General features: G+C 43.7%; 1 protein-coding gene across 1 annotated transcript in view; it reads right to left on the minus strand.

Annotated features, from left to right (window-relative positions):
- The window catches only part of Spmip4 (sperm microtubule inner protein 4), a 24,917-nt gene extending 5,491 nt beyond the window's left edge, over positions 1-19,426 (minus strand). The window contains exons 1-7 of the mRNA NM_001024329.2: positions 19,276-19,426; positions 18,626-18,781; positions 14,435-14,611; positions 10,764-10,835; positions 8,865-8,894; positions 6,036-6,217; positions 5,637-5,725 (exon numbers count right to left, since the gene is read on the minus strand). Coding sequence (NP_001019500.1) covers positions 5,637-5,725; positions 6,036-6,217; positions 8,865-8,894; positions 10,764-10,835; positions 14,435-14,611; positions 18,626-18,759 — 684 coding nt within the window. The 5' untranslated portion in view covers positions 18,760-18,781; positions 19,276-19,426. The remainder of the gene's footprint in view (positions 1-5,636; positions 5,726-6,035; positions 6,218-8,864; positions 8,895-10,763; positions 10,836-14,434; positions 14,612-18,625; positions 18,782-19,275) is intronic.
- Positions 19,427-19,992: the final 566 nt, after the last annotated feature.

Genomic DNA, 19,992 nt, shown 5'->3' on the forward strand with positions numbered 1-19,992 from the left:
ACTGGTGTGGGGTGGGAGACAGGAACACGTGTTGCACACAGACACAGCCTCCTTACTCCATGAAGTCCAAGCTCTCTAGGGATGAGCACAGCCACAGGAAGGGCAGGGAATAACTATGGAAAGTTCTGAGCCTAGGGTGAGATCGTTGCTAGCATTCTTGTAATGTTAAAGTAACTCTCATCTTAGGTATAGAACTCGTTTACATAAGGCACTTGAGTTTGCGTCAGGAAATATTAAGTAACTACCTCTATATGCTGTTAATCAATCTATCGCTTGCTTACTCAGGGGTAAAGAAAGGATCCCCTTTAAAAAGAATTATGTAATAAATTTCATTTGTGTACACACACACACACACACACACACACACACACACACACACACACGCTTGTGTGAGTTTATGTATACCACCTGTGTGCAGGAACCCACAAAAGCCAGAAGAAGGTGTTGGGTCACTTGGGACTGGAGTTACAGGAAGTTGTGGATGCTGGGAAACAAACCAGGCTCCTCAACAAGAGCACTAAGCCCTCTTTCTTTCTGTATCTTTTGCATTATCTCTAGAGCTAGCTTATTTGAAAACAAAACAAAACAAAACACACCCAAACCATGGACCTTCTTCAAACATTGTCCTAAGAGGCTAGGCTAATGGACTTTATCCTGGTTGAATTAATAATCACCCACTGGAATGTAGTCTAGGACACAATAAATTAAATAGGAAATGTGAGTGTTCTGGCAAGGAGTTGTTGACCAATCAGGAAACATTATGAGTGGGGTGCTGTTACGATGATGCTTTCCTTAGGGGCTAGTGAGAGGGGAGTTGACAGCAATCATGACAGGGGTTCATTGGGGAGGGGTATGTCCAGCTCAGGACTGTGCAGATACTCCAGTTTATAAGAAGGATGATATATTTTCTGCAGAGCCCATGAAATATATATCTTGTGTGTGTGTGTGTGTGTGTGTGTGTGTGTGTGCGCGCGCGCGCGCTGTCCTATATGTTACCCTTGAGACCGGGTCTCTCACTGAGCTTGGAACTAGAGCAGCAGCTAGAGCCTTAGCAAACCCCTCTCTGCCCCTCTCTGCACAGCTTGCGGTTTGCACGGACTACAGCTGGCTTTTTACCTGAGTGCTGGGATGTGAACTCAGGTCCTCATGTTTGTGCAGCAAATTGCTCTTACCCTCTTAGCTATCTCCCCATCCACAGCTCAATAATCTTTAATAAACACTTATTGAGTCAGTACTAAATATAGAATTATGTGCAAAGTTCTGAGGGCTCTATACTAGGCACCAAAACTGTCAACCTCCATTAAAACATTAGTAAGTCATATAGTGGTGACATTGTAAGTGAAATTTTACAACATTTTCTTTTGGTTGTGCTTTAATTTTGTATGTTGGTGCTTATTTGGGCTGAAAAGGGGATTAAGAGAAAGCCTATTGCAGACAGATGCCCCCTCTACAAGGATCTTAGCATTGTCAGACACTTTCTACTGGATCCTACTTCACTTAATTACAGTGAATCACATTAATAAGTTATGATTGTGAACTTCGATCATTTCCCTATGGAATGAAAAAAGACACAAACGAGAACAAATAAAGTGGCAGATTTCTCTGTGTCTAGTTAGGACATTGGAAGAGAGGACCAGAGGGAAGAGAGTGTTCAGGGGTATGGAAGAGCGTTGAGGATCAGCGAGAATGAGGGGTTTCATTTTCTGAATGCCCTCCATGTGGCTGGGACTGAGTGGGGGTGGGGTAGGGGATGAGGGGTATGTGGGATGTGTGGGTGGGAAGCAGCATGGAGAGGGAGTTTAAAAGGTTTGCTTGGGAGCTCACTCTAATTTTTTTATAGCCAGGTGCTGTACTGGAGTGACAGCTGTCCCAGCAGTGAGGCTCTGGAGGTTGGTGAGCATCAACAGGAAAGAGAAAGGAGGTTATTCCTGCTTTCATATGGTGAAATAAGCCAGCTCTCTTTCAATGGAAGCCAAGGTTCTGTACACATGCTTGGGTTGAAGGAAAGCCATTTTGCAGTGAACATTAAATTAATAAATAGGCTTGGAGAGGCTCTGAAAATTGTTCAAATTAAGCTCAAAGTTAGGAAATTATATGGTGCCTCCTTCTGGGATCCTATGTCATTTTACTCAAAAGATGGTTACAAAGTACATTTCACTTTAAAGAGACTTTATATCACAAACCCAACACTAAGTGCTCTCTGTTCTTGACAAATAAAAGGGAGAAAGGGATTTAGGCTAATCCACATAGCACAGAATAATCAAATACAGAGAAGATCTGGTTAGAACAGCGAGGACTGAGCAGTGACTGCGGGGAACAGGGGGTCAGGTAAAACATAGTACTGTGGGCTGTGGGTGGGAATGAGGGTCTGGAGCTCAGTGATCCTCATAGTATGAGCTTCACACATATGTCAGAGGGGATGCGGATAAGACGGCATTCAAAGGATTCTGTTAGAACTAAGCTGCAGGGCAGTGAGGTGGTTTAGTAGGTAGAAATGCTTGCCATGAAGCCTAACAGCCTGAGTTTCATTTCAGAACTCTTGGAAGGAGAGAACGACACCAGGAGTAGTTGTTCTCTGACTCCGTGTGTGTGTGTGTGTGTGTGTGTGTGTGTGTGTGTGTGTGTGTGTGTGTGTGTATTTGTATATGTATATGTATGTATATATGTATATGTTTATGTATATACCAACACTGCTTGGGTGAGCACCTTTTTTAATCTTGGCACTTAGGAAGCAGAGGCAGGTGGATCTCTGTGAGTATGAGGCCAGCCTGGTCTACAGAGTGAGTTTTAGGACAGCAGAGCTACACAGAGAAACCTTGTCTTGAAAAACCAAAAATCAGGGGTTTCTATAAACTCTCCCATTCGAGTAGCAAGAGGAGGGAAATGGGAGAGGAAAAGTTCAGGGTACTCTCAGAGTTCACAGAAAGTGAAGGTTGTGATTACCAGCAGCTCTTGCAGAGGACCGGGTTTGGTTCCCAGAGCCCACAAGGGGCTCACGGCCATCTGTACTGCAGTTCCAGGGTACAGTGCATTTTTCTGACCTCCATAGGCACCAGACCTAACACTGCATACATAAGCAAGCACTCATACACACAAAACCAAAAATAAAAGAAGATGAACCAGGATGTACACCCACCTAGTGGAGGGCAAAATTTATTAAGGTTAGGGATGGTTTGAAAAATGATCAAAAAGTTAAAAATAATTAGAACAGACCACAAAAGAAATTAAACATGAGAGACATGAGAAAGAGTAAAACCAGTGGTAAGTAGTTGTATAAAGCAAATATGGGAGAGTCTGGGCTGTAGTTCGGTTGGTAGTGTGAGTGCCTGGCATGAATAGTGCCCTGGGTTCCATCCCCAGCACTGCAGAAACCAGTGCAGCGGCACACGCCTGGGGTTCTAGCATGTGGGAGGCAGGCGGGAGGATCATGTTCCAGGTCATTCTTGACTACAGGCAGAGTACAATACCAGTCTGGGCTACATGGAATCCTGTTATAACAAGCAAATACCTAACAACACCCCCCAGACACTGTGGAAGGGAAAAATACGATATTCCCTGTTCTCAAAGGAGTTGTAGTTGGTGAGCTGTAGAGCCAGTGTGGAAAGTTATTGGCTATAGCATATAGTCGGGCTCAGCAGAGAGAACCCCAGCTGGACTAAAGCAATAGCTTACCCAGCACGTCCCAGTTTTTATATTATTCCCAAACGTTTCGTGCTTTCCTGAAATCATAGTTAATCAAAGTTCGAAAAGAAACAATATGTCTCCCATATCACTGAGACAGGAGATACCAACTAAGGACAGCTATTAACCAGAACAAGGGACTCATGACTTGGATCCCAACTATGTTTCAATAGAAACAATTTGTGGCGCTGAGCCCCAGAAAATGAGAAAATTTTGGACAGGCAGAAAGGCTGTGGAAGAGGGTTTCTCAGGGCAGGAATCTACTGAGGAAAGAGCAGCTGAGGGGAGAAGTAAGGCTAGCAGAGGCCTTCCAGACCCTCTATGTCACTGGCCTTCATAACCAAAGGGGAGTGACAGGAAGAGAGCACACAGCAGGGACTATTAGAACATGAAGTAGTGGGGTGCTCACCAGGATAGCTCTCACATTTATGTCACTTACAGAATAGATTTGTGCCTGAAAGAATCAGAGGTCCTGTGATGTTTTTATTTTAAAATAATAGCTTATTTTTAAACAACTAATTTTTAAGGGATGTAAAAAGTGAGGTCCAGTTAAAATGGTTGTGTCAAGGATTCAGACATACTTCAAATCACAAATGGGAGTTGTTTATGGTATGGACAACTGTATGTTACTGCAGTGTCCACATGTTGCCTGCCACAGGGGTTTTTCAGTAGAGGTCAGGTGTTTCCAACCTTATAGTATCAACAGTGAGCTGCTTTCCTAGCTCACAAAGTCTCAGTGTAGGGAGCTGCCATTGGGTGAACCTGGCTCTGCCTCTTAGAAACCACTTGGCCAATAAGTGCTGGCAATTGTTGTTTTCACATGCCCAGATATATTCCCTCACACTGGAAAATGCCCAGATATATTCCCTCACACTGGAAAACGCCCAGATATATTCCCTCACACTGGAAAATGCCCAGATATATTCCCTTATGCTGGAAAATGCCCAGATACATTCCCTCGTGCTGGAAAACGCCCAGATATATTCCCTCACACTGGAAAACGCCCAGATATATTCCCTCACACTGGAAAACGCCCAGATACATTCCCTCACACTGGAAAATGCCCCCGTTTTATCCATGTGGAGTTCTGGTACAGGGGTGAAGGGCAGAGACAAGCCTCACAAACCTGAACTCTGTAATCACTGCATAGTCACAAACCTTGAGTCTGTGTCCCCATCTAGAAAATGAGCTTGGCGATAGGAATCTTAGAAACGTATTGTAAGATTTAAATGATTGTGTGCAGCAATTTAACACACTATGTTTCCGCTTAGACTGTGATACAAAGGCATTACTAATGACTGGAATGAAGATAGCTGATGAATCTTTCTAAAGCAAACCTTCCATTTCTTCTATCATAGGTGGAACCACTTGAAGTACTTAATTTATGATGAATCCCAAGGGTGGAGTTAGAGAATACAGAGGGTGGGAATGCAGTCTGTCCCAAGTGCAGTTTGAAGGAAGGACACATAACCGTTTTTGGCTTATGACCTGAGATGTCCCACAACTATCACAAGTATATGAAATCATTAAGAAAGTAAGAAAATGTGAAAGTTAAAATGGCACATTTTTCATCTAGATATAAAATAATCGGTCCCCCATGTGAACTTTTATGTGTCTGATGCATGCATTGTGTAACACAGGTATGTGGGTGGGGTAGGGTGGGCATGTGCTTGTTAAGGGGTGTGTACATGCCATAGGTTAACACTGGACCTTCTCTATCATTCTCCATATTCTAATCCTTAAACAGTCTCTACTGACTCAGCTAGACCAGCTGGCTAAGCTCACCCGGCATCTCAGCCGGTAGGTACTAGAGATCAGAGCTCAGGTCTTCACACGTACACAGCAAATACTTTACCCACTGAGTATCTCCCCAGCACTATCTTGTGTATTTTATAAATGTATTAGGTAAAACTATATTAATTTCCCCTTAAACACACATTTGGAAAGGTACTTACATCATAATATACACTCTGACCTGGCCAAGTCAATGCCTTTTTCTTTGAATCCGTGGGAAGATCAAGTAGTTCATATCTGTAAGGGTTCCCTGAAAATGGAAACAAAAGCAGCTATTCTGAAGAGATCTGCATGGTCTTTTAGTTAACCAGACCTACGGGTGCAGTAAGACCAGGAAGAGAGATCCTGTTTCTACCACAGAGGCTGAGCTTGCAGTGCGGTCATGAGTGTCTGCAGAGGCTGATGTAGTCTGGGGCCCTCAGCTGACTGCAGGTAAGCTGGGCATCTTTCCTAACCTACTGGTGTGAGGTCACTACATCCGCTGATCTCCTTGCCTCTTTTACTACAGAATTCTTGCCAATGATAGGAAGTCATACAGTTTTGATTTCGTCACATTTTACCTCTTGTCTTGAGAATTGTTGAATCATAGGTCTTGGTTGGCAATGTAGGAGGAAAAGGCTGCTGGGTGCGAGCTTTAACACCGGTGTAGAGGTCCTTAGGTGATGTAAAGGCCGGAAACATGGCGCCACGGCTTATGTGCGTATGATAGGGATGTTCAATTGGATATGATGAGCAGATTTCTCTAAGATTCATTGAGTAAATAAAAACAGACAAAGAAATACAATAAAAAAACCCATCAAATATTTACTGGGCTCCTTGGCTGTGGCACATGCTGTTCTAATCGCTGTGGAGATGGCCCAGACCACTTTTCCTATACTCATAGAGATAGCATTCTTTAGAAACTACCAAAACAAGGAAATCCTAATTTTTCTAGATAAATCAAAACTAATTTAATTTGAAAATAATACCATAATTATTATTAGTGAGTAGTTTTCCTAAATGGCTATTATAAAATAGACAATGTATTAATTTTATAGTTTGTAGGAAGATAGATTGTTTTTTATTGCTTTTAACTACCATTTCATGTTTTAAGGAGATCTATGTAATTTATTATTACAGAACCATTTTGAGTATCTGACCTAGTAATCCAATGTCTTGGACAGGAATTCCAACCCAGGCCACTTGTTCCTTTGATCAATTAACAACTCTCTCTCTCTCTCTCTCTCTCTCTCTCTCTCTCTCTCTCTCTCTCGTGACATTAAACCTACGAGAACAACACTGTGGAATAAACTGTCTGAGAGGCAGCGGGATCTGAGTGTGCTATTGCTGGGAGAACTGGCCCAGACTAAGGGAAAGCACAGGAGCCGTAAGAACGAGAGAAATTTGAGATGGCAAGCGCCACAGAATAGAGAATGGTTGTTTATAATTAGAATTCAAGAAAACAAGACCTGTATTACAGGCTGAATTGTTCCTTCTCAAAAATCTGTGTGTTGAAATGCTACCCCAAAGCCTTCTATTATAAACTAATTTGGAAATAGGGTCAGTGTGCATGTAATTGGTTAAGAGAGGGGTCATACTGAAGTGGGCTGGGCTCCTAATTTGAGGGCTATTTGGTTAAAAGAAAGTCGAACTTGGACACAGGGAGGTGTGCACTGAGAATGCCATGGGGGTCAGAACTGAGAGGACACATCTGTACCCCAGCAGGCCCTGGGCCAGCCAGGATTCCCCTCACCACTCTTTAAAGGGACCAATCCTGCCTACACTGTAATGCTGTGCTTCTAATCTGCCTCTTAGAAATCAGACTCAAGAAAGACCAACCCAAGAAATGGAACCCAACAGAAGGGCTTTTCCTTTCTCACTCCCTTCTTTGTGAAGAGTTGTAAAACACTCAAACAAAAATTCATCAAAAGCTGTTTTTAATACCTTGCTTCCCCAACCTTGACCTGGATTCTGACAGTTTTTTGAGTAGCTAGCTCTTTGCTTTATCTGGAACACAGTTTCAACATGTTAACACTTCCAATAGGTGTAGGAGAACTCAGTGGGCAGGAGCACCTACTGCTCAAATACAGTTCCTTATGCCAGTCTCTAACAAAAAGAGCTCTGTATCTCAAGGTCCCTGGAGTGGGCAGGAAATGAACGAGATGGCCCAGAAGTATCTCATCACGCCAGAAAGGGAGTAAGTGATAAATGTAGTACCCTGTTCAGAACCCACTGCACTGTGGGAAACGTTAACATAACACAGGGACTGATTCAAAGACCGCTTACGGCCAGTGTAAGGCACAAAGGGAACTGGCACTGGATTCCTTCCCGAGCCCCTAAACCTAAACAAACACCCACAAGTTTGAAATAGGTTATTATTTTTAAAAAACAACCCTAATTTTTATATAAGAGTATGTAAAATTCCCATGCAGAACACCAGAAAGAAAAAATTTTTTGGCAGAAACTAACACAGCCCAGGCTGACCTCAAACTCACTATATACCTGGGGACGACCCTGGCCTCATGATCTTCCGCCTTTTCTTCCAGAATGCTGGGCTTATAGGCATGCGCCAGGACTCACACCAGGGCCTGGGGCACACTAGGCAAGGGTCCCACCATCTTAGCTACATCCCAGCTCTAAGCAGTTCATACCAATGCTTTGCTCTTGGAAGCTAGTGCAGAATTCCAGATACCATCTTCACACATCAACTCTCTCAAGAGCACACGAGGAAGGAAGGACAAAAAGAGTAGCCACAGTCAGGAAGCCCGTGAGCATCCCTGAGCCTAGCACCCAAGGGTCACATCAGCAATAAGTCAAGTATGGTCTTCCTCCCCAAAACACAGCACCCATCTTACCATTAGAAAAAAAAAACAGTCAAATTCCATTTGGAGTCATTCTATAAGTATACTATAACCCTCAAAACTGTTGAGACTATCAAAACAAGTCTAAGGAGCTGTCCCAGCCAAGAGGCCCCCAAGGACACCTGCCCTAAATGCAACATGGTGCTCTAGGTGCGATTCTGGAACAGACAAGGACAGCATACACAGCTGATCAGATCTGCATCGTGGGCTCATTAACTACAGGGCAGCATTGCTGGTTCATCTGCTATGAGAAGCATGCGGCGTGGATGCTAAGAGGCTCCCAGGAGGGACAGCAGGGGTACACAAATAAACTTCTAATCGTAGATAAGCCTAAAAGTGTGCTAAAATAAAATTGCATTCAGAAAGACCGACTGGGTACAAGGGAAGAGAAATAAGAACATGATTGCCTTGGACCTCACCAGACTGTTCTCCAGCACTTCAAATGCAGCTTTCGAGACAAGTCCCATCTGCACTCAGACCCATCTAACTCATAAGTGGTGCTATCATTTTTTATTATAGTGGGGAGGAAAATATAAAGTATATACTTACCCTACTGTTGAATTAGGTGGTTTGGGTAACCTTGAATAAAAACAAGAGAAAAGTCCTAATTTAAGTTGGAGCTTTTAAACACTTGTATTCCTATTAAAATGTTAAGAATATGAAGGTTATTCTGTGTTTAAACCATGCTGACATGTGGGCAACTTTTTATTGCCTTGCACAATGGTAAGACACAGGCATTGGTATTTCCATATCTTAGTTGTCTATTGGTCAGTTTTCCCATTGATTCCAGCCTGACCCTGGTCACCAAACCTTCTGCATGTTTTATTTGCAGGGACACTTCAGGGGCTAGGGTTCCTGTTATTACCTCTGCAGTCATAAGCAGGCAGTAGCCAGGCAGTCCTGAGAGCCTGACTGACATCACGTGTGATGCAACGGTGTGTCCTAAAGCGACTCGTGCGGCCTGGTGGGAGGATACATAACTACTGCTTACGCTTTGTCCCTTGGCCTGTGGCTGCCGGTCTCTCATGAGAGTAGACAGAGATTGCACAATCACCAGAGGGAAGGGAACAAAACCAGCCAAGTTCCCAGAGGCCTGGGTTTGTGACCCAGTTCGTTCCAATGTGGTGTACTTACTACTCTGAACCCACAGGCCGAGAGATAACACCACAAGAGCTGGAAACAAGCCCGGGAAGAGAGAGCTAAACACTGACAGTGACACTTTCGGCCTGTGCTCATAAAACTGAGAGGCTTCAGGTGCAGAAAATAATGAGAATGTTACTGTTTTGCAATAAAATCAGATAAATTTGAATACACTGTTAATTGTTTTAGATATCCTCCATGCTGGATATATTCACAAGAAAGCAGTCAACCATATAACTGTATTATCCTATTATAGTGCATTATAAACGCATGATTCGCTTGAGCCATGATGCTTTTAATCTGTACTTGTATTCTGTGGGTATGAACTGAAAAAAGCAATAATTTTCTGTCTTCCAGCTATGTTCCTGAAGCAGAAGCATGGGGGCAGAAGTGACGAGTGTGTGAATCCAAAGGATTTAGTGTTGCTACACTGACTTTATATAAATAAAACATGAGTTGGTGTCTAACATTGTTCTTACATGACAAATTTTGCTATAATTCATGACTAAAATGGACTTGGTTAAAAATTAGATGATGAAATGTTTTTTAAAATTAAAAATTTAACAGATGTTCAGAGACACTTTTTTTTTTTTTTAAACTCTGCCAAGTTTGAGTTCTTTTGTTAATGAAACTCAAATGGGTAAAGCTTGGGCAAACACAAATTTTGGCTCCATCTAGTGGCTCAGTCCTATATTGCATTAGCTTCTTGCAACAAATCTTAAGGGTTCCCTGTTATTCAGTGTCTCTGCAATTGCTGTTACGTTCACTGTACGTGGAACTGGGCTCCATTAAGGAGATGGCATTTTATTTTTAGTTGAGAACAATGTAGTTGTTTTTAAGTATACACAAGAAACCATTCATGTAAGCAATTTAATATGATGAAGAAAGCACTTTAAATTGCAGGTCAGATAGCAAGTAGCCTGTATCTAAAATCAGGTGATCATAATAACCCCTCTCATCATACACTCAAATTCAAATTGTGCTGAGGACCCTTGGCATGTTTGGTGACTCTTTAAAAGCATGTGATTCTCACTGGACTGAGGAGAAAGGCAGGGGCAAGGTCTGAGGTGACCCACCCTGCCCTCCTGCTCTCCGTTAGTCCTTAGTTTCCACAGGCTTGTGTAAAGACCACATATAGTCACATATGGATTGCCTGTTCCATTTGCTTGGTGCTGATTTCTGGTGCTGGTGGTCGTTAATATGAAGGAAAGGTTTATTTCTATAAAAGGGCTTTTGAATTTCTCACATAATTCATTTCCACTTAATACTCTGTGACGTCACATAAAGCAGCCCCTGCCCAGGACTTACAAAGAGTCGTTTCCATACAGGTCACTCTTCTTATTCTGTGTCAAATAGTAATACTGTTCAATAGGGAGCTTTCTGAAAAGACAACACAGTAAACAATGTATGTTTACAAAAATACGGCACACCCATGAGCCAGTAAAGGACGAGAAGGTGAAGACAGCCATGACTATATAGAGCTTCTATATAGAATGTATACAAGGTAGCACTTTAGGTAGTTGTAAGGTCGGTTTTCAGTAAACAGGATGGGACAGCACTGGGGCCTGAAGCGGTGGCTTTAGCCCACTTGTTACAGCTAAGGGTCGTTTACAGGTGAAGAGCAGGGAAGCTAAGCATCTTACAATCTGTGGGACAAAGAAGCGCTTGGCTCCAAATGCCTTCTTGGTAGACATTAAGTTAGAGTCTGGCATAAATTACACACAAGTTTCCTCTCTTGGTTGGCTCCTATTGATGACATATGCTTTTCTTCTTTCCTTCCTTCCTTCCCTCCTTCCTTCCTTCCTTTTTTGTTCTTGTCTGGTGATAAATTTTGAATTTATCTTTTACACATTTTAACTTTTTCTTCCTGTAGTCACATTAACTTTTAGGTACCCCATCATTACTGTTAAAGACCACCAAGAAAAAGTTCACAAATCCTTTAGTTCACATGGTACTATGGGTCTATTTAATACTTTTTATCATTTGACAGTAATTTAGTGAAAAATTTAGTAATTTTTTATGGAGAACTCAGAAATTTGCTACTTGATTAAACATAAATAAAAGCATTTATGAAAGTGAAAACAAGACCACATATTTTCATTATGTTGATTTTATTCTTTCTGTGAACGGATGAATTGGGAGATGTCTGGGTTCACTTAGAATTTCTGAAGCGTGAAGTGAGTATTGTTCAAAATCCCTTTAAAGAGTTTTACTTACAGATAGTCATGTCAGAAGAGTTGGAAGAGCAATGATGGCTCCCATGGCATGACAGAATCACTCTGCTGATAGCTAACCTTTCCTTAAGTCTTGCTTTTTCTATCGCCTTGCTTCAAATACTGTCGCCATGACATATCCCTAAGGAGCAGGCATCTGCTTCTCATCAACAGAGTTATCAAGGAAGAAGGAGCCTACCCTGTGTTAGTTTGCTGTCTGCTGCTGTGATAAACACTGACCAAAACCAGTTGGGGAAAAGGGGTTTATTACATCTTAAAGGTTAGTTAGTCCATCATTAAAAGAAGCCAGGGTAGGGATTCAAGCAAGAGCCTAAAGGGAGGAAGTGAAGCAGAGCCCACAGAAGAGGAGTGCTGCTTGCTGGCTTGCTTCTCCAGGCTCTTATACAACCCAGGACAACGTACCTAGAGGATACTGCCATTGGCTAGGCCCTTCCACATCAATCATCAGTGAAGGAAATGCTCACAGGCCAACTGGATAGAAACAGTTCCTTAATTCACAGGGGGAACTAGTCTATGGAGCTGACAAAAAATAACCAGCACACATCCCCACAAGTAGTGGCTGTGGAAGCAGAGAACCCAACTGAAATATCCTTCCCACCTAGGAAAGATGACCTGTTGGTTCAAAGGCAATATTTTTATGAACTAATTCAGGCTTGGCTATCAGAAACCTGGAAAATACTTTGTATAAAAGGCTCTCTTTAGAGAGAAAGCAAAATGCCGTAAGAGAAGAGTCTTTGTTGGGGAGAACATAAATCATTTCTACAGTTTCTGCAGTATGCTACAAGATAAAGAATGTCTGAAGAGATATTTTCAAGAGAAGCATGCTAAAACAACGGCTCTGATATCAAGGAGCACGAGAAAAACAGATACCTTGTCTGAGTCAGGGAAGACTGATGTTTCTAAGGGGAGTAGTACTCCCTCCTCAGGGTCTTAAGGCCATGTCCAGTCAGAACAACGAACCTCCTCCTTTCAAACTGGATTTCTGAATATTTAACACTCATCTTTTTGGCTCTCCCTATTTTTTTTTAAACACACTGGCGTTCAGTGTGAATTCCTCTAATTCTTTTAGAATGCTGTGCCTCTTTAACATACAGATGTTGGGACCATGGCCGTGTGTTCCTCAAAGAGTTGTAACCCAGTAGCTAAGACAGTGCTTGCTATGTTCAAGTTATGGAGTAGATAATAAGTGGGTCAATCAATAAATCGAACGGGTGGACGCACTTGGGACTTTAGCATCAAACAAACATGGGACCAGATCTCTGCTCTACAGATTTGCAACGCCTCAGAGGCTCCAGGGAAGAGTGGCAGCCGAGGGGTTCTGTGGGAGCGGAGCCTTTAATGTCTATCCAACAAGTGTTCGAACTTGAGATCCTTATTGTCTGTGACCTGCCTGAATCTTCCCGTTTACTCTCTGTGGGGTCTTGTTTTTGATTTGTCGATGCTTAGAGAAGGTCACTGATTGCACGTGGCCATGTATTAACATTTCATTTTCTAGCTGTGGCTTATCTTTCCTAATTTATGTCTTTCACATGCTTAGGATAACAAGAAACTAGCTACCTAGACTGTTAGTAAGCCAGGCAACTGGGGGTGTTAGATAAGGCAGGAAAGAAGGTGGGCACTGTGTCACCGTTTTATGGAGTCCGTTCTGGGTAAATACAATAACCTTCAGCAAACACTGTGGTATCTAATTTAATTTGCTGCTCATGCTTTATTGTTTTAAACCTAGGGCCCTGTGCATGTTAGGCAAGTTCTTCACCATGGAACATTGAGCTATTTCCTGATTTTTTTTCTTTTATGTTTCATTTTTAGACAGGGTCTTTTTTACCGAGTTGCCCTGATCCTCCTGCCTTAGCCTCTTAGTCAGTTTGGATTGTATACCTGCATCACCAGCCTCAGAGTCCTTCAGTTTTGTGTTTTCAATTCCCTTGCTGAAGGAATGACTTCACAGTCTATTACTTAAAAATATGACCGGGTCAGTGAGTTCAGTGGGTAAGGATGCCCACTGCCAAGCCCGACTAATGCCCAGAACCTATATAGCAGAAGCAGAGAACCAACTTTCAATGTTGTACTCTGACCTCCATGAACCCACCCTAGACACATACGAAAAATATGTAAATAGTGTCCCATAGCTTCAAATATTGTAGTAAAGACTGACGAAAGAACTGGAAAGCCAAGTCTCAAACCAAACGTCCGTACAAACTGGGCTAGCTTTTGCTCAAGCACAAACATTTGTAACCTAATCTCCTCCTCCTACCCTTTATCTCATTTAATTTAAATTTTTGTTCTATGTGTATGGCTGTGTGTGCTTACATGAGTATCTTTGTATCACATGTTATTGTAACTGTGTGTGTGTGTGTGGGGGGGGGGCGCAGATCTCCCAGAACTAGAGTTAGCTGTCATGGGGTTGGGTACTAGGAACCAAACCCATGTTCTCTGGAAGAGCAGCCTGTGCTCATTAACAGCTGAGCCACCTCTCAGCCCTCATTTGGTTTTACTACGTGGGGAATTAGTTAAAAATTTTAATTACAATACTTCAATATCTCAAATGGACAGCAACTTAAAACGAATCCTACAGACTTTCTGCTGACTTCACAATTGGGAAGCACAGAATTCGCTTTTCTATTTGTGTCTCTCTATAAGCAATAAGAGGAGCCTAGAAGTAGACATGTTGACAAAGAGCCAACAGTGAAGGTGAGAATGGTCAGTGCAGACCTTATGTGAGTGAATGCTGGAAAGTTCACTTACTTGGGCCAGATCTCTCCACCAAATCCATAATGCTGATGTCCTTTGCTCATGAGGCGAGGAGGCTCACATTTTGGCCTGTGTTCTTCGGGAAGGGAAACAGGAAGCATGCCACCATATTCCCGGTCGGCACCCCACCGAAGCCTGCATTGTGGCAGTGCCTGCCTCAACTCCTGATACCTGTGAGACAGGACAGACTCTTGACTGCACTGAGAATCCCTTTTGCTTCTTTAGGGTTTTAGGTCTCCTGATGGCTTCTGAGCCCTGTGGGCTGCACTACGAGAGTGTAGGGGAGCAGTCAGAGATATGGAAGTGGAGCTTGGAGAGGCATGAGCTGCCAGGTAGTTCTGTCTCTATGTTAGCATAGTAAGCGCTTAGAGCACCCACACCCACACACATACCCACATACAGTAACCTCTAAGTGTAATGGATCATTAACCCTCAGAACTAGCTTACAAATAGAACTGAATGGAATTGCTAGGTAAACAATTACTAAGCTGTGGCCCATGGGCCTACTAACTGTTTTGAAAATAGTATCTTACTGGAGTCCTGCATTTCATTTATGTATGACTAGTCTGTGGCTGCCTTCATCCTGCGACAGGAGAACTGAGCATCTGTGGTAAAACTGTAAAGCATGAACTGTTTTGTCTGGCTCGATACAGAGAACATGTCCTAGGCTCTACACTAATCAGTCTAGGAAAGTTTGGTGACAGTTCCTCTGGGGACCTGGCAAATAGCTAGCTGTCAAACCTTTCCCCTCTCCCCAGCTCTGACGATGATCAACACATATGGTTTAGGGGTCATGACAAGGGAAAATATTAAACACTTGTGATTAATGATAAGCTAGGCTTTAATTTTTAAGTTTGTAAAGTTACATTTGAATCATAAATGAGTCAATTTCTCAATATCTGACCCCAGTAAATTGCATTGTCCCGGAAGACAAGCCAGAAGGAAATGTTAATCAATCATGTGTACGGGAACACAGTGACATTGGAAAGTTGAAAAAAAATTAAAATAAAATTAAATAAGAGGTAATGCCTAAATCAACCATGACCCCCCTATTGCCCGCCCCTGCAGTCTTTCTCCGTGTCGGGGCTGGATGCTGGGATTGACAGGAGTGAACCACCATGCCCGGTATATTTCCTTTTATTTTAGATACTTGGTGTGAGTATATGTTGGGAATTGAACTAGAGCTTCATGCCTGGGAGCGAGAGCTCTGCCACCGAACTGTTCCTTGTCTCTAAATTTTCAACAGAAAAAAAATTACAAAAGGGTATGTTGCCTATTAACATTCTCAGAGGAGAACAACTGAGATAAAATACTGCCCACTGCAAGTGCTCTAAAGCACACAAGTGAATAAGATAATTGAAGTGAAGTGTAAGATTAGATCGTTCTTTGATCGTTGGGTAAGCCAGAACCCTATTTCTGACTCTCTTACTGTTTACAGTTCACTCAGTCTTCCTCAGGTTCTTGTGCCCCTCTTCTGCATTCTAGAATACATGAAGGTTAAGCCTGGGAATGTATATTTTCACAAAGCTTCTCAAGTGATTTTTTTTTTTTTTTGAGGCAAAGTCTTACTTGGAAGCCCAGGCTGGCCTTGAACTCATGACAACAGTTCTTATTCAATGGTACTGTCTTAGCTTCCCAAGTGCTCAAATTATAAGGATAAGCTGCTGGGATTATCCATAGGTGAATTAATGTACTCTGACTGCTTTGCCCATTACGTAAAGGACAAACTGGGCTGGTGTGATTGTATGTAACCATTAAAATTGCCAAATTAACTCAAAATCTGTCACACTTTTTAAGGGCGTGCCTTTGTCTATGCTTAGAAACTGAGTTTCTGAACGCTGACATACACGGGGACTTTGATTTCTCATTACCACCAAGGAGAGTGATTCCCTGGCACGCAGGGGCTTTCTGTTCTCTGCTGTTTTGTTTTGCTTTGGTGAGTACCCTGTGGTTTCTGTTGAGAGCCATTGACCCAGAACTTGTTTGGAAGCAAGCCTCAGGTAGGACAATGTGGAGATGCTGCTGTTATCCTAATGAAACTTTCCAGAACATCCAGAAGGCTGAAGGAAAGTATCTTCTCTAAGCTGCCTGGCGCCTCCCAATGAAGGAATTGAGAGGAAGGGTTTAGGAGCACACGGTCATCCTGGCATTCTGTCTGGAGACTACAACAGGAAAGCCCTCACTCGAAATAACAGGGACAGCAAGGCTTGCCTGTGAGAAGCCAGGATCGTCGTTCTCAGACACTGCTTTAAATGGCCTCTCCCACTCTATGGATAACTGATCTTATGGTCACTTAATTTTCTCAAATGTTTCTGTTTTCAAAAGCACAGATCATGTCAAACATCTGTATACATATTTGTTATTAATAAGAATATTTTGCCTGCATGTATGTGCACCGCATGTATGTGCACCACATGTGTGCCTGGTGCTCACAGACATTGGAAGAGGGCATCAGACTCCATACAACTGGAGTGTGAGCCAGCGACTGAACCCGGGTCCTCTGTAAGAGTAGCAAATGTTCTTAAAGCTGAGCCATCTTTCCAGCCCTGAAAAAAAAAACTTTTGCAAAGAGCAGGTTTATAAATTGAAACGGATCCATGAAACCTGACCAGGATGGCAAGAGACTAAATATAAGAGGAGTGTCTTGGAGAACCAGTGTTGGGGTTCAGACCCTTAGAGAGACCCTTGAAGAGCTCCAGGCCTGGGGATGGTTACTTGTTATTTCATATGTTTCAGACAGAAGAGCCAAAACAAGCAGATAGAAGTTACAAGAAAGAAAAGTCTTCTTAGAAACATCCCAAAGAAAATGATCAACAACCAGGGACAGTCCAAGGTGGAAGGGATTACCTGTGTGGAAGCAGTGTACCACTGTGGAAGGTTTTTGTCTTCTGAGTGTGTACATGCCTGACTGCATGTATGGTACACATATGTGTGCAGGTGCCCTAGGAGGCCAGGAGAGGCCATTGCATCTTCAGGAACCGGAGTTACTGGTGGTTGCAAACTACCATGTTAATGTAGGAGATGGGAGCCAAACTTAGGTCTTGAGAACCAAACTCAGGTTCTTTGGAAGAATGGCAAGTGCTCTCACAGCCGAACTATCTTTCTAGCCCTACTTTGAAAGTGTTTAAACTGAGGCAAGGTAGCTTTCTGTCTAATTCCCTAATAAAAAAGTTTGTGTATGTATTTCTATCCAGATGTGTAAAGCCAGAAGTTGACGTTAAATTCCTTCTTCAATTGCTCTCCATTTTTGGAGAGTGGGTCTCTCACTGAACTTGGCATTTACTGATTTTACTGACTAGCTAGTTAGTGAGCCCCAGGGATTCCAGGGCTGCTCCTACCTCTGCCTCCCCAACACTGGGGTGATGGGCTCACACTGCCTTCACATGCTTTTTATGTAGGTACTGGGGATGAAACTCACATCCCCAGGTTTGTGTGGTCAGCACTTTTCCAGATGAGGCATCTACCACCTATCCCCTTCTATAAAGAATTATTGGGGACTTGGCCATGTGAAATTAGAAAAACACAGGACAAGAACACAACTACACAAGGTACTTAGAAACAGACAGTTATTCTTCCTCTAAAAGTGATTCAAGTAAGTCATGGGGGTGGGGGGGAGCTGACAAAGTATTTGTCTTAACCCTACATATGTCATAGGTGAAGGAGGATAACAGTTCCCACTGTTCTCATGGCTGTCATGAGGAGGCAAAGAGCTACAACAAAATGATGCAGGGCTCACACAGCATCGTGTTTGCAACCAATTCTGGGATTCTTTCTGGGCAGAAGGTGTTGGTAGACAGGCTATTAGTGTATACCACAATAATCTATTTAAAACAATCTCCGAGTGAAGGAAGGGGCCATTCTAGGGTTCTAGAACAGGGTTGGAGGTGTAACTTGGTGGCACTGTTTGCCTGGCAGGCACAAGGTCAGGGTTCAGTCCCTAGCAACTCTCCTTTCTCTCCTCTCTCTCTCTCTCTCTCTCTCTCTCTCTCTCTCTGATGCAGTGGAAGAATATGTCTGCCTTTTTATAGTATGCAGTACTTTTCCTGTTTTAACAGATTAACCATGTAGTAGTTTGCCTTCACTTTCATGTGATAAATGGGAGAGCTATAGAGATGTGTATGCTATAGAATAACGTCACTAATGTGAGGAAATCTTTCTTCTGAATTTCTCTAATTTTTGTGTTACCTGTCTTCTGAAGCGGTTGGTCGAATAGTTGTTTCATAAGGGGTGTGCAGTCCATTAGAGTAAAAGGTGTTTGACAGAATGTCAGCTCCTTCAAGCTCCCTGCAACAGTAGGGTCTGCCGTGAATAACCTCCATCTTTCTCGCCTAAAAAGGCAATCTGGATAGATTAAAAAAAAAAAAATTAACGTTTGGTCTTGTCTTGGTTAGTATAACAGTGATTCTGCCTTAGGTCTGACAGGAAACATTTTCTGCTGCCAAAATTCTTCCATCTCATCGACGCACAAAAATCAGGGACTTACTGTCTTACTGGCTGTGAGGGTCTGTGGATTCTGTCAAACCTGTAATAAAGTGACGTTAACTTCTGTGGAAATAAACTGAAGCAAACCTGCGAAGTGAAACAAGCATCGAGCCCCCTACTACAATTCATGTCTTCAGGTAACTTATACTGTGGTGGCCTTTCTAAGCCGGGGGCGGGGGGGGGGACTCCTCATTAACAGGTCAAGAGCCCTTCCTCTAAAGGCAGTTTAAACTGGGTGGTTCAGCACCTCTGGCCACACTGGGGGGACACTGGGTTCCCCAGAGCGCTGGAGAGAAGCCCGCCCTTCGGAGGACTCGTGTCGGAGGCTCCCTGCAGCCCGGGGTCGCACGCACCTGCCACATCTGTCCGGGAGCGCTGCCTGACCGCGCCTCCCTTTCTTGTCTAGGGAGCTGGTGGTTCTTCTCTCCGCGGGGCGTGGAATTTCGTGGTCTTCCGCACCTGCGGGCCCCGGGAGCGTGCGGGCAGGTGCGGGGCAGGAAGGCCGAAAGGCTGCAGGTAGGCCGGGGTGGGGTTGAGGCTGCCTGTGACGGCGGCGGTGACCACGCACTAGGTAACACATCCTGAGGGTGGGGCGCCCGCGTGGCTGGTCGGAGCGCAGGCCGATGAGCGGCGGTGAGCCCTTCAGAGGACCCCAGGCCACTAGAATTGGAAGAGAGGCCGGAAGTGAAGCAAGAGGGCTTTGTGGCTAGCGGGAAGGTGGAACCGCCGCTTTTCCCCATCAGCTCCATCGCGGGCACTGGAGTCCTAGCACCTATAAACTCCAGCACCTCCCGGTGCCTCTCAGCTACAGACTCGACACCACCCCTGCGCTCCGCCCCCGCTCTAGGCCCCGCCCACACGCCTGTCCTTCTTCGCCCCTGGGGCCTCCCTCCTTCCCAGGTCCCTCCTCGCCCCAAGGCCTCCAATGGGCACCAACTCAGCCCCAGGCCCCGCCCCCACCCTGTCTTACCTCACGCCCTGCTACAGGCTGACCCCAGGCGCCCTCTGGTGGTGCCAGTTTGGCAATCCTTTCATCCCTATACTATCTATCTGGCCTACACAGTTGTCCT

The sequence above is a fragment of the Rattus norvegicus genome, chromosome 4, assembly GCF_036323735.1.
Source record: "Rattus norvegicus strain BN/NHsdMcwi chromosome 4, GRCr8, whole genome shotgun sequence".
Taxonomy (NCBI): domain Eukaryota; kingdom Metazoa; phylum Chordata; class Mammalia; order Rodentia; family Muridae; genus Rattus; species Rattus norvegicus.